The following is a 14,510-nucleotide window of genomic DNA, read 5'->3' on the forward strand; positions in this document are numbered from 1 at the left end:
GAAAATTAGTTTTATTAAAATCTACTGCAAAACATCCGGGCTAATACAGGTCTCCTGAGTGGAGAAAACATGTTCTATTGAACAGGGTGGCATTTCCTTTAAAGATGGCATCTGCATAATGATATTGACAAACGTAACACAAAGTCTTATGCACATCACACATCAGTGATAGCAGTGGACAGGTTGGTCTAAAAAGTGAACATGCAACAATATTACTCCAAGGCCTCTCAGGCACTTCATGTGGCACATGGGTGCCTTCCATGTGGAATGTGACAGCTGTTGCAATCCTTAAACAGACTTTACAGGGCTACTATGTCCTCGTGTAAGTTGGATAGTCATAGGTATGGGTGGCATGCAAAAGTCTAGATCTATGACAAGGCCAATCTGGACAGATAAAATGTTGATATCACATTTAGGACAATACCTACAGCCCTATGAAGTCTGTTTGGAGACTATCAACTTTGAGGTAAGAGGAGAGATTCTGCTCAAACAGTATTGAGCCATATCCAATCAAGTCTAAGGATGTTCGTAAAGTTGTCTGTCTGTGCTTTTGTAAACAGCATGCCCTCTTCATCTGCTAGTTGCAAAGGTTAGACAAATACCTGCTAATACCAGGCTTAAGCTATTCTTACATCTTCTTCGTAGCAACCCAAATGCAATAGCTTCAATGTTTCATCCCTTGTTAAGTACAACCACCATCTTTGTTTCCAGGCACTTCTTGACAGTCACAACAACATCCTTAAAATTGATAGGACAGTTTACAGAGGACAAAACAACTTCTCTAAACTTCCATCAACCTACTCTACAGTACAAGTACCAAAACTTACCTAAAAGTCATTAACACAGCAACTAAAACCCTAATTTGTTAGCATTAGTTCCACCTGGAATATTTCCCTAATTAAAACACCTTATTAAGTCCCTATTGGATTTAAAACACCTACTTAACAACCACTCTACAAGTAATCAGAGAATCAGCTATATGGAAACTGATTTGCATAATGTGGTGGCCTGCTGTGTCCATGAAACACCACAGAGACAACTTCAGCATAGCTCCAGGGTATATCAGTATCTTTGGTGTGTAGACTTTGCTGTGCAGGCATGTGTAAAGGCATGATGTGACTGTACAGAATTGCACTACAGTTCAAACAGGTTACAAGTCTTGTAGACCAGATGTTGAAAAAGGGTAATTGGGTTTGGTCTACTTTAGTTCTACAGTATCGACTTCCAACACATTAGAGAGAGTTGATTGAACTGGTGATGAAAAATCAGCAAATCTTTCAAAAAAATTTGTAAAGGTGACAGTCAATTGCATTTTTCGTTGCCAGTTTCAGTCAACTAGCCCCTCAGAAGAACTTGCAAAGGTGAAAGTAGATGTTATACAATGCTTCAGTGCTGTGGAGGTAGCCTGTTTGAACTAACGTCATATATCTCACTATAGCATTGCATGTGAACCATACTCTTTTTCACATACAACACGCACAGGCCAGTTATGCACAGACTAGTCAAATCATACATCCTTTTGCTAGGTCTAGCCTACAAGACTGCAGACAGTAACAGTTTGGCATAGAAAATATCAATCAGTTGCAGGCATGGTGATAGCTAAACAATGGAGAATATGCTCAAAACCTCTCACAGTCTCTAAATCCCATATGTATTGCACTCTGTTTATTTCACAGGTTGTAGTAGTCTCCATTTTTCAGCAGTCACCCATGCCTTAGACACATCAGATGTAATTTACAGGCACAATCAAATAGAACTCTATTCTATCTACACTATGCGGAAAATGTACCAGTACATAATTGTCAGCTCTAGACTGATTGTATATTGTGAACTTGCTTGGTACGCTTGACATTCTTAGGTTCATAAAGTTCTGTGCAATCACATTATTCCCAATTTCTGGATAAATGCACCAAAAGATTGTTTTTATCTCAGAAAGATCTGCTTCTCCAGCCTTTAGATTTGTACAATTCTCATTCAGTAACAAACTCTTGTATCATAGCTATGCAGGTGCAAAATAGAAAAATATTTTTTTTGTGTTGGTGATATGAAATGTAAGCAATGTAGACGCAATGAGTAAAATGTGTATCTTAACTACTGTACAAGGGCTCTTCATAAAATCAACTCGTACATAAACAAGTACTTAATCTAAAACAGCACAACTTCTTCTGTTAGTAAACAACACTTAAAAACAAGTTAGCTACAGAAATAGAAACTAGTAAGAACATTTTAAATATTAAACCACTTTACCAACCAATCACCAAGCAAAATGGCCACAAAATCATATAGCATCATAGAATGTAACAAATGATAAAAAACTTCAGTCTATTGGTTGTATAAGATAGATTCACTGGAAAAGATTCTGAAAGAAGATACAGTAAACAACATTTTCAAAATCTGATACAGGTCTCTTGTGTCAGTTGAAATACAATAGCATCATAGAATGTAACAAATGATAAAAAACTTCAGTCTATTGGTTGTATAAGATAGATTCACTGAAAAAGATTCTGAAAGAAGATACAGTAAACAACATTTTCAAAATCTGATACAGGTCTCTTGTGTCAGTTGAAATACAATAGCTTATGCCAACTTAACGTTTCCATCATATGTGATAGGAAATATGAGAGCAGCAAAATGTGGAGACTGCCAGGCCTGCTGGAATGTACCTTCTATAAAGAGATTACAGCAAAATGTATACATTCAAGTCTTTATCAAAAGATGTATAAATATTGTATTGATTATCTCAGAGTTTGGTGTATCAATCTACATGCATCTGGCTGTTTTTAGTGTTTTTCATCTCATTGTTCAAAAATGTAATAGCATGCAACAGACATGAACTGTCCACACTACATTTTGTACAAAGTCTTCATATCCTGAATATGAACAGCAACCAATGCAGTAAAACCCATTCAGATTCTTAGTCATGTAAGGGTAGAAGTCTGTAATGGATAACTTCTAGTTGTATATATTCATACACAATGTACATGCATGAACATGTATATGCAACAGTATTGAACAAAATAGATACATAAGACTGGAAATTACAATACAGGCAGTATATTCAATTGATCTGAAAGTATGGGAAGAGTCAGTCAACTACACTTACAAACAACTACACTTTTAAACAATGTGAGGAAATGTATGTGGGACATCAGGGTTTTAGGTTGTCCTGATATACTAAGGTAATCTTATGACCAAATTCCCCAAACAAAGTGTGTTCAACTGGATTATCTGCTCATACTGGCTGATCTAGTCTTCCCTTCTTTGCAAAACATGGCATTACCTAAAGTTCTTGTTTGTTTTTCTTCAGCTTCTTAATGATGCTGCCACTAGCTAGGGGCTTAATGTGTGTCCTCCTGTGACAAAGTGCTCAACACTGTATTGCTGCAGACAGGGCCTCTACACATCTCCCGCTAGACTCCAGATAGACCCTGCATTGCAAACCCCTATGCTAAGCTTACAAGTCCTAATTCCACATAATCCAAAGTCAATTATTCCAGCCCAGTAGTCAAAGTCTACTTCGGTCCCTTTCCTGCAGGAATGTGCTCGCGATCTCTTGTCTGTCGGAGACATGCGGGACCCTCCACAGTGAGGTTCTGTTTGTGAGTACTGCATAGATCCACCGCACTGAGGACAACTGGACTGGCACTAACACCATGGCATGTCCCATCCTATCATAATACTGGCTACTGCCCTTTCTATCCTCAAGGATGGACATAACAAACATGTCTATAGTATCTGGGTTGATCTGAGTTTCCTCTAACTGATTTGCATATCCATGGCACACAGTCATAGAATACCTATCACAAAGATAGTTAACTGTAATCTGCACCTGTCTCTTGTTTATCAGTATTTTGTCATATTTTCACATACCTAACTAACATTTTAAGAAAGCAAAAAGTGTTTTTTTTTAAATCAGATTTGTTTAAAAGAATGTTTCATCTCAATAGTACATCAATGTAAAAGTACAGTTAACCTTAGCTTCAATTTTGCAAGCTAAATGTTTTTTCTTCATTAAAACAATGCAGTACTATTTGCTAAATTTTCCAGATTCCATTGGATTTTTAAAAACAACTCATTCTACTACTTTGTGCCAGCAGGTAAGTTAATGTGCAAATTTACCTACGACATGCAAACATGACCTTGTCCTGCACTGATGAACTTGGCACACCAGGTCACGACTCAGACTCTTTAGGAGTGGGCGACACCGATGTCTGACATACCTGACATAGCGACTGTTCTTTCCTGTCAACAACTTCCCCAAATGATGATATGTTGCACCATAACACTGTTAGACATTATGTCAACTTCCAGAGAGGGCCAAAAATGTTTGTGTGGTTGTGATAGAAACTTACTCAAAACATGCAAGTAAAGATCTCAATATAGCCTGGCATAGGTATCATGTGTGTTCCCTCAAATCAATGAGCTTTTATCGATAAAAGCTCCTTGCTCAAATTGACAGTTGATAGAAAAATGTTGAGTACAATGTTTCAAAATGCTAACCGGGCATATGTTGTGTCCATCTTCTACCTCTTTTAATCCTCTTTTGCCCCTTCATCCATCTTCTACAGCCGTTCCATCTTTTACCTCTCCTCCTTCTGGGCAGGCTCTTCCATCAGTGGTCTGCCCCCCACGAAGGCTGGAGAAGCTGTTCTGCAGCGCTCATTTCAATCTTCTCCCAGTCTCCATCGCTGTCCTCTTCCTCATCCTCTTCCTTCTTCTCTCCATCATTGTCCTTCTCTGGCTCTGGAATAAAAATAAAAGGTAAGCAACATCATTAAGCCAAAATGTTCTTCACAAGCTACATATAGTGGCTGTGTTATTTTGGTATGATCTTTTTAAAAGCTCCTTGGTATGAATTAGAGAATAATCATGAAAGCAGCAAAAAAATATGAGTATCAGGTAACAATAAAGTTATGTATGGCTAAAGCTCAATTTATTTTATTTACAGGGTAAGGCATAAAGTGGGAAAATGCAGCATGGGGATTTTGCACACAAACAAGCCCAAACGATACATCTGCTTGGAAATTAGAAGTCCGCCATCTTGGTACAACTCTGAAATCTGATTGGTCCATACAGTTATATTGTGTTTACCACTGATGTGTAAAGGTGTGGGTTACTGGCTTACTCTAATTGGAAGATGGCCAGACTTCTGCTAAAATAAATATAGCTTTAGCATGTTAGTTCTCTGACAGCTGCACATTTAATGGGTCACTGCGCTGGAAATGTGTCCCTTACGACATAATTGTTACCCATGAAAATTGGCAGAACAAATCACACATTGCTATTATTTGGGCTTTAGTTCGCACCAGAATACCACCCAGGTTGCAGTGTACTGTGATGACCTGCAAGTTGTTTTTACCCTTGCCCTTTTTTCCACTGTCCTTTCATATCATGACTTTTGTATATTTTGGAAAAATAGCCTTGTGTTTGTGCCCAACAACATGTGAAGTGTTTTCATAATATCAACTCTGGAAAATGGAACATTACAAACTGGACATATTCTGTATCTGTATAGCTGGTTAAAAAAATGTCTTTCGGCATTACACTTAAGCTTACAGAAGCACTTCTTAAGATATTCTTGAAACAATGTAGTAAATTTCGGCAATCTGTTAAGTGTTTACAGTAGGCCAGACAGACTTAAAAAATTTGGACTAAAAAACACATTGGAACAGCTGTTGTTGTATAGTTTCCTGTATACAATCTGACAAGAAAAACAACCTACACAAACTTGAGTGCCTTAATATAAAGTGTCAACGAAGCAGTCAAACATTCTGTAATTAACCACATACTTCCTCAAACGTTTCCTGTATTTTCTAACATGTCAATCAAAGTTAAAAGTAGGTCTCACTGACCAATACAGCAAATATAACCAGCCCTGACATTCGACACATGTGTAATTGGCAGCCATGTCCTTTCGTAAATGACTAAAATGTTAACTTTGCTTCCTCCATGAGAAAACATTGTGAATTGAAAATGATGCAAATGCTTCCCGGCAAAAACGTTATTTGCATTTACTGCACATTTGGCTGATATATAATGCCTTATATTTCAATATATGTTCATGAGGCATTACAAAATCCCAAAGTACCAAATTCAAAGTGACCTTTAACATATAACGATTGGGGCAATTATTGTCTTTATTGGGGTCACCCGAGCTACTCCAGACTTGTAATTCAGCCACACTAAAACGAGAGAGAGCAGTTGAACCACCTAATACCAAATACAGCCAAACCTGTACACGTAACCACCTCTACATAAGGACCACCTGGCCTATGTCACCCTATTCCCATACATAGTTTTTCCCATTGTCACTAGCATTAAGAATCCTGTCAACAGTGACAAACTCTCCACATAGACCAGATTTATTGGTCTCCTGAGTGGTGTTCTTGACCAGTTTTGACTGTACATTATCAAGACATGAGCATCAGTAAACCTCATTCCTACCCTCATCGTCCAGCCCCACAGCTGCAAGCCTCTGTGTGATCTCCTCTGCCTCATCCTCTGCAGTCTGGAAGTCACACCCGACATAGGCACCGTTCCCGATGCAGTACTCCAGGAAGCTGCACGGGGACAAGACAAATTTTAGTCCATTTTTTCTGAGTAATGAGCAATGATTTTTTTAACCATGTCTTTTTTGTAAATATGTCTCAGTCATTTATGTTTCAAAGTCAACAAAGTGCAATGCGTGTTAGAATACAGCTCATGTAATTAAAAATAAGATTTGAAAACTACTTTTAAGTAGTTTAAAAAAAAAATTCCTTTAAAAAGTGAAATTCATTTTGCACATCATACAAGACTTTTGTATCTTAACCAACTTGTGGTTCTGTGGCATTACCAACCTGTTCCAGTGCTTGTCTCTGCTCAAAACATGGGGGTTTCCCACTATAATCAGCAGGGCCTTGCTGCGAGTGATGGCGACATTAAACCTCTGTATACAGAAGGGAGGATGAAACATTACAACGATTAATATCCCAATTGAGTTTCATCTTCTGAGAGAAGATCCAACCATGTTCATTTTTGTAATGGTACAATTTGTGAGATCAACTTGGGAGCAACTAAAAAGTAATTCTGATAACAACATACACTTCTGACTTGGGTTGCATACTGACATTTTTTTCTCAAGTTTATCCTGGTCTCACCTTTGGGTTCCTGAGAAAGCCCAGTTTGAAGTCTATGTCCATTGGGAGAAAGTCTGGGTTGCTGCGGACCGTGGAGATGATGATGATGCGCCTCTCCTCTCCTTGGAACTCCTCTACTGACCCGACCTTGATGTTGCTCAGGTGATGGGCCTTCATCATCCTTTGTATCTTGTTAACCTGAAAAGCAATGTTGATGGCAAAATATGTTTCTATCCTGAAACAGCACTGTTTGTAAGTCATATGAAGGCTGAAGCATCATAGGACAAAATGTTGTTAGATGGATCATGCTTTATGTAGTTTGTCATACAAGGAAGCCGTTCCCCTATCTCTATTATAGTCTATAGCTGTTTATTCTCATGTCATATGCCTTTCTATTATTGGATATCATTATCAATAGATCAATCACTTAATGAAAAATCAATCTCTGTTCAAAATATGGCCATACAGCGCCTTTATTTCTTCTGCCTTAAAATACTGACAACTGTAATCCTTCCCTTCTTATTTCAGTGACTGAAACACACCAAAACTACCTTTAAAAAAACAAAACAAAGTACAATACCTGTTTCCTGTAGGGGGATATGATCCCTATCTCCTTCTCAGTGATCTTGATGCCCAGTCCCTTGGCCTCCAGCAGGTCCCGTGTGTGCCTCAGCACAGTCACCACCTCCTCAGGGTTAAAGAACGAGGGGCTCCTCTCCTCCCGCAGGTCTTCCCCAACAACTCCATGGAAGATGATGGGAAATCCCTTCTTGGGGAGCATCTCCAGGTTGCAGAGGGATTCGCGGGCGAGCTTGTCGGCACAGGGTATCAGCTCGCCGTCGTAGAACTCCAGGCTGGGCAGTTGGAGGATGGCGGGATGGTTACGGTAGTTACGCAGCAGCTTGGTGACAAACCTGGGGTCGTAGGGAACGGCTTGGCTGCCAGGGGTGGTGGGCATGCGCTGGTAAAGGTCACAGGTCGTCATGTAGCGCTCCAGCAGAGACACGTCTGGTACAAGAAAGAGCACAAACATGAGGAAAAAACACAGCATGGATATGTCTAGGTGACAAGGTTTTCTGTAATGATCTGTCTTGTAGATTCTCCATACTACAAAAGTCTCTTAAAGGCAAGTCACTTCAATATGGCTCAAAAGTCAATGGGGCTGCAAGCTTGCTATGAATGCTATGTACTTTGACTGGCCTTGTTTGTTGTTATTTGGGTGGGCTAAACAAGTAGAACATTTTGTCTCCATTAAAAAGAGTCTCGAGTCATGACTGACAGGCATGAGATACCAAAGACCTGTTCCATAGATAGAGAATACCAATGGAAAGTGCAAAGCATTTGTTATTGACCTTGTAAGAGGACGTCAGGGCTTAGATATATTAGCCATAATAACTTGACTCTCTCCCTATGGCATTTTTCAGAGGAATAGGCAAGACTATAACCTACAGGTACTTTGTACAATGTAAAAGCTAAATGGCCTCAACCACCTCCCATATGAGGCTGTGAAAACGCTGACTCCACTCAGTGACTAAAGATTTCACAAATCTTACAACTACTTTCAAAAATAAAGAATACTTCATATTAAATTTTGTGTTTTGTTGTATTTCAAATCATACACTACATCTCGCATCATATGCCAATTATAAAATCAAGGGTGACACAAATCCAATTTTCCTTGAGTAATTGCCATATAGTGAAAAGGGGCCTTAGAAGAAAAGCTTTAAAGATACATGTAGGACCCTTCTATCCACAAAATTTTCAACTTTATTCTGCCATTAAGTGACCTTTTGAACTTGACAAAATCTAACAAAACTCTGGATTTTCTTAATCTGTTAAACCCCACTACAAACTCTGTACTGCAAGCAAAAGAGAATGAAAGGCCCCGCCCCAGATACGGCAGGACTAGCCAAACAAAGATAACTGGTGGTAGGACAGCACTATTTGCCCTTGTACTTATCTCCAGTCGTTGTACTTGTGGTGATCAATTTTCAGAACAGGACACATTTGGGTCAGGCAAAGAGTGGGATGCACACAGAGAAGGCACTTAACAAACTGTAGGATGTATTCCTTACACAGGAGCTATTGAACACCCCGCCAAACAAGACTGATATCTTTATTGACACTGGGTCAGGTGGGCACACAAAAGGTGCTGATGGGGCTAGCTCCTTACCTGGTGTAGCTCAACAGAGACAGCAATACAATTTCTAGACAAACAGACTACTACAAACTGTGAACAGCCTGTTTGAATCTAAAGCTTAGGAGACAGTTTTTGTCATGTCGTGTCTACAGAGTGGTCACCTTGTTTTTGTATCCTTTGAAAGACTGATGTTGCTATTGATACCAGATGAAATGATTTATAACATTACATATAGAACTGGAGTGGTCAAACTTTAAAATTCCTCTTAGGTGAACTGCATTATCGGACAGAAATTACAAATGCCAGAAATTCAAAACTACAATCAGTGCAGACAGTTTAAGCAATTTCTGTTCAGCTCTCCTTTTAGAATGTTTACCAAATTGCACAAATAATGCAAACAGACTCAAAATACCCATCACCAGTTTGATACTCTATGCTTCTACCAAAGAGACTCATCATGCCATCAACAGATCTGTGGCAATAGAATATCTTTGACTTAATTTTTGAGGGTATCCAGAAAGTATCTTTTTGTAAAATGGCATCTACTGGGCAATGAGCAGCAGGTACACATGGTCTGCTATCTTGACACTTGATGGATTGGATGGACTTAAGCAAGAAAGCAAGCAAAGCCCACTTTTGATTTGCAAAGGGATCATATATAACTTATACACAAGGGGTGTTTCCTTTATGGTACATCCTTTAAGAAGAAACCTTTGTGAAGCTCTAAGATATCAACCTACAAAATAAACTTCATACAGTGAGGTCAAGATGTCCACAATGAGTGCACACCAAACCTGGCTATTGACAAGCCCTCTCAAAAGCTCCCCCTATCTGCAGCATGCATCACTGCAGTATTAACTGCTCTGTACAAAGCAAAAACTTTGAACAAATGCCCTAACCAGGTCCTGCCTCCTGTTAACTGCCTTAAGCTAAAAGAGAGCAAGACTTTATTCTCACCAAGGCCAAACTGCACAGCAAATGGCGACCTGAGGACGGGTCCCAACTGTTTGGGGTCCCCAGCCAGGACGAGCTGTCCTCCGTCAGGCGTGTGGAAGTCCAACAGCCCTGCCAGAGCAATCAGGCACTCAGGCTCAACAGCATGGCCAGCTTCATCAATGAAGACATGGGTGAAGTGGCCGGGTGGGAAGTTAGCTGAAGCAAGTCTGGAAGATTGACAAAAAGACATTATTCTAATTTCTATAGAGTTTGAGCCTGGATACCATCCTAGCTACATGTAGTTATGGAGATTCCAATACTCTATCCTAAGCAACAACTTAGTTGGTAAGGGTAGAGTATGGGGGCCATGGTAAACTAACTAGGATGGCATTCAGGATAAAGGAGAGTTTGGGAGCCCTAGTAAACTAAATAGGATGGCACCCAGGCTACTATAATACGTTGACAACAAATGGGTGATTATGCTCCTTGTATTTCATACAGAATTGCAGTCACTGACTTAGACATGTACACTTCGAGACTTTGCTAGCACTTTCTGACCGAAACAAAAATACTTAAGCCTCATTGCAAACATCAGATTTCTCACCTGCCAGCAGTGACGAGTGTGGTGACCAGCACCTTGTATTTCTGCAGCTCTTGTTTGGCAGGGAAGCTGTACTTGCCAGTCATGCGGTCGTAGTTACACACATTCTGGGAGAACAAAAACTCAACTGTAGTCTTCTACCACAAAGCTCATATCAGTAGTGAGGACAATTCATTATCATTAGGATACAAAAATCAAATGGGATGATGTCATGTTAATATCAGTAATTAGATTCTGTCTCTACAAATCAAACTATATGTTATGCAAAATTACATACAATTGAGATGAGGTAGTAGTTTGGTAACTGGGCAATACAACTGTCTTAGAGGCATTCATTTTAGATAGACACAATGCTTAAAAATGGAAACGATATATGTTATGAATCAGAACCAAAGGCTGTCTGTACCTTGATGCTTGAAGGCACGTTATCCCACGAGCGTGACAGCGCGTTGAGCCTGATGAGCTGTGCTGCAGGGATGTGGTTCAGCAGACGCTGGGTCAGCAGGTCAGCTGCGCTGTTGGAGGGAGCACACGCCAGCACCGTGCTGCTGGGAAGGCACTTTAGAACCTGGGGAGGCAGACAGGAAAGCAATGTAAGTCAAGTCCATTTTCTGTATCTGTAGCAGGGCTGTCTCCAGCTTAGAATTTTTTCTGTCCCACTCATTGTTTGGGATCCCATGTTGTTCAGTTTTCTGGTTAAATGTATCACTATAAGCACATTAAAGTACATTTTCAACAGTTTCATGTCATTTTTTTTGGACGTATGGGGTAAAATTATTATTTGTCCCAACAAGCAAATCTCCATCCCGGGATGGATGGACGGATCCTGGAGACAGACCTAATCTGTATATAAAGCCATTATACAACTGCCCTTCAGCATAACACATCAACTTCACAGGCATGGGGCAAGGCAGCAGCTGGTTGTATTACACAGAATGACCTGTCACATCTACCTTTGCACAAGTAGCTGCTAGCATTGTTTAAAGCTTACTAATGAGGGTGCCCTAACCGTACTTTGTGGCAATGAGTTCCCTTTTTACCTCTAGGAAAGAAAAAAATGCCTAGGAAATTGGAGAGATTGAGACAATTGATACAGACCTGTTTGATGGCCTCCACCAGTGTAACAGTCTTGCCGGTACCTGGCGGACCAAACAGGAGGTAGGGGGCAGGGCGGGATGACCCGGCAACGATGTGGCGTACAGCGAGGTACTGCTCAGCATTCTCCTCTATGGAGCGGTCATACAGCCTGTAGTAAACACAGCACCAGGTTAGGGTCGCATCAGATTCAGGATTGATGCAGCTAAGAGTGATGCAAGCATCACTTATGATGCACATAGCTTATCGAACATTACTTTTTGTGACACAACTTCTCAAGGTAAATGATTTTATGAGTTTAGCACAAAGGAATATGCAATGAAGAGAAAATAGAAAGTAAAATCAAACATTACTGCAACCTTCATTAACATTTATCTACCAGGCTACATATATCCACTACTTTGAAAAACAGTATGGTTAAGAGATCTCTATTGAGATAAGCAGGAGTGCATTATTCTTCAGAATGTTGTATTGGAGATCTCATCAAGTTTTAGGCTGGTGAATATAAAATTATGTCTTAATAGATGTTACTCAAATGGGTGATAAAATGGTGAATATAAAATTATATTTTGATAGATGTTACTTAAAGGGGTGATAAAATGGCAACATCATTGTCTCATAATACAACAGATGCAAATTTCTTTCTTTAAGCTATTAACTCAGGATCATGGTCAACATTTCTCCTACAAACACTCACTTTAGCTGCTCAGTGGGAGAGTGCAGGATGCCCTTTGACCCCGCAATCTGCAGCGTGGGAAACAGCACGTCCCCGAGGCTGTGCTCCTCCGCCAGCTGCACGGCGCGGTGCTGCAGGCGCTGTGGCAGGCGGTTGAACGAGAAGCGCACATCGAACTTCATCCCGTCAATAAACTTGTCCAACAACCTGAGGGACATAAACTGGAGGTTATTCAACCTGCAACAGAGCTGAAATCTCATGTTCGTTTTTTTTTTTCAATTGGTACATCTGGAACATCATTGTGACATGCAAAGCCAAAAATTAGTTTCTTGTTCTAGTATTAGAAAGAAAGTTGAGTTTCCTTTTAATGCACATAAACAGGTCCAATGGATTTTGGTATTTGAAGCAAAGGAGAAATGTAACTGCTGAATACCAGTTAATCTACAAAACTGATTTTCTCTCTGTAAACAAAGTATGCCACACTGAGATATGTTATCAAAGCCAAGTTTGTCTTCCAAGGTTGACATCTGATCTACCATCTTTCACGGGTACTAAGGGAAAAGACATTAGGCAAACAAGGAAAAGACCTGTAGATGTAATCACAGACTAACCGATAATTGAAGCCAAGGCTGACACAGTCCCGTTCTATGTGGTGAACATAACCTTTGAACTCCACATTGTCCACGCCATCTGGCCCTCTCTCACGAGCAAACAGGAAATCACCTCTCAGTACGGATGGTCGATTCTCCGCAAGACCTGGTACCTACACAAAGAATATCATTCATTTAAACAAAAACAAGCATTTCAAGGTCTTATAAAAGACCTAGACCCACATACCAAACATTCAGGCATTCCCTAGTTATCTTGCAGACAGACATCTCTGTCACAAACACACACAGCAGTCACTACAATACCTCCATTTAACGGAGGTAACGACAAATGTAGAATACTGGAAGTATCACATGTCAGTGATGGCAGCACCAGAAGATGGAGATGCAGAAACCCTTGTCTTGCTTTACCCCAAACAAAATTTCCTGCCACCACCTCATTATGTTGCACTGTATAATCAATTTGTGCCGTGTTTATTTTACTGGTGCAATGGCCAAGTGGGTAGAGTGTTTGCCTTGTATTCGGTACTGAGGTCAAATACTTCAAAAGTGCCACATGCTGCTTTCTCTGCTTAGCACTCAGCATTCATGAGGAAGAGTATGAGAGTTAAACACACACATCATTAGCAGAGGAGCACTGTAGTAGCTTTCAAAATGTGTGAAATAGAGAAACGAGACGGGTACTAGAAATCTAGATGGGTGCCACCCCTAAGCAGCTGTTACAGATGCACGGGCAACTTCAACATGTAGACTATTTCTCGGGTATAAATCTACTACAGTTTGTGCTGAAGTCTGACCTTGAGCAGGAGCATGTTGCCCTTGCGTGACATCACGGCTCCCTGCATGTCGTAGCGCCGGATGTCCACCTCCATCTGTACCTCCTCCATGTGCAGCAGGCAGGAGAACCGCGGGGACAGGGTGTCAATGGTCATGCTGTTCTCCAACAGAGCCCTGGAATTAGATAGATAGACTTAGGTAGGGTGCATTATTACACGATTATAAACCATGGACAAATCCTCATTCTATTCTAAACAAATTTGCTATTTGCTGCAACTTACACAGATGCATATAAACATAGACTTTGCTTAACATGTATATTGGAATTAATGGAAACTTTCACATGTCACATGTTAGTGGATTTGGGCTATCAATGGAGAATATATCTATCTGTGACCAGTAAGTTGAACAAGTAATTGTTTTAAACAGAAAAGATATAAAGAAAGAGTGTATCAAAAAAGGTACTTGTTTCTTCTTCTTCTCGTTGGGATTTCTGTAATTTGGTAACTGCTTACCTGGTGATGTGCAGGTCAGTCTTGTCAGCCTCTGGCATGTCCTC

The 14,510-nt window shown here is 40.2% G+C and overlaps 1 protein-coding gene across 1 annotated transcript in view; it reads right to left on the reverse strand.

Moving 5' to 3' along the window:
* LOC118416101 (putative helicase MOV-10) overlaps window positions 1–14,510 on the reverse strand; it is a gene marked incomplete in the record, with an annotated part of 18,316 nt that continues 3,806 nt past the window's right edge. Inside the window, 14 exon segments of the mRNA XM_035821165.1 lie at window positions 1–2,315; window positions 2,462–4,743; window positions 6,445–6,560; window positions 6,840–6,928; window positions 7,140–7,316; window positions 7,699–8,126; window positions 10,216–10,421; window positions 10,799–10,902; window positions 11,202–11,363; window positions 11,894–12,041; window positions 12,588–12,773; window positions 13,178–13,329; window positions 13,972–14,125; window positions 14,467–14,510. Coding sequence (XP_035677058.1) covers window positions 4,613–4,743; window positions 6,445–6,560; window positions 6,840–6,928; window positions 7,140–7,316; window positions 7,699–8,126; window positions 10,216–10,421; window positions 10,799–10,902; window positions 11,202–11,363; window positions 11,894–12,041; window positions 12,588–12,773; window positions 13,178–13,329; window positions 13,972–14,125; window positions 14,467–14,510 — 2,097 coding nt within the window.

The sequence above is a fragment of the Branchiostoma floridae genome, chromosome 5 (genome assembly GCF_000003815.2).
Source record: "Branchiostoma floridae strain S238N-H82 chromosome 5, Bfl_VNyyK, whole genome shotgun sequence".
NCBI classification, from domain to species: domain Eukaryota; kingdom Metazoa; phylum Chordata; class Leptocardii; order Amphioxiformes; family Branchiostomatidae; genus Branchiostoma; species Branchiostoma floridae.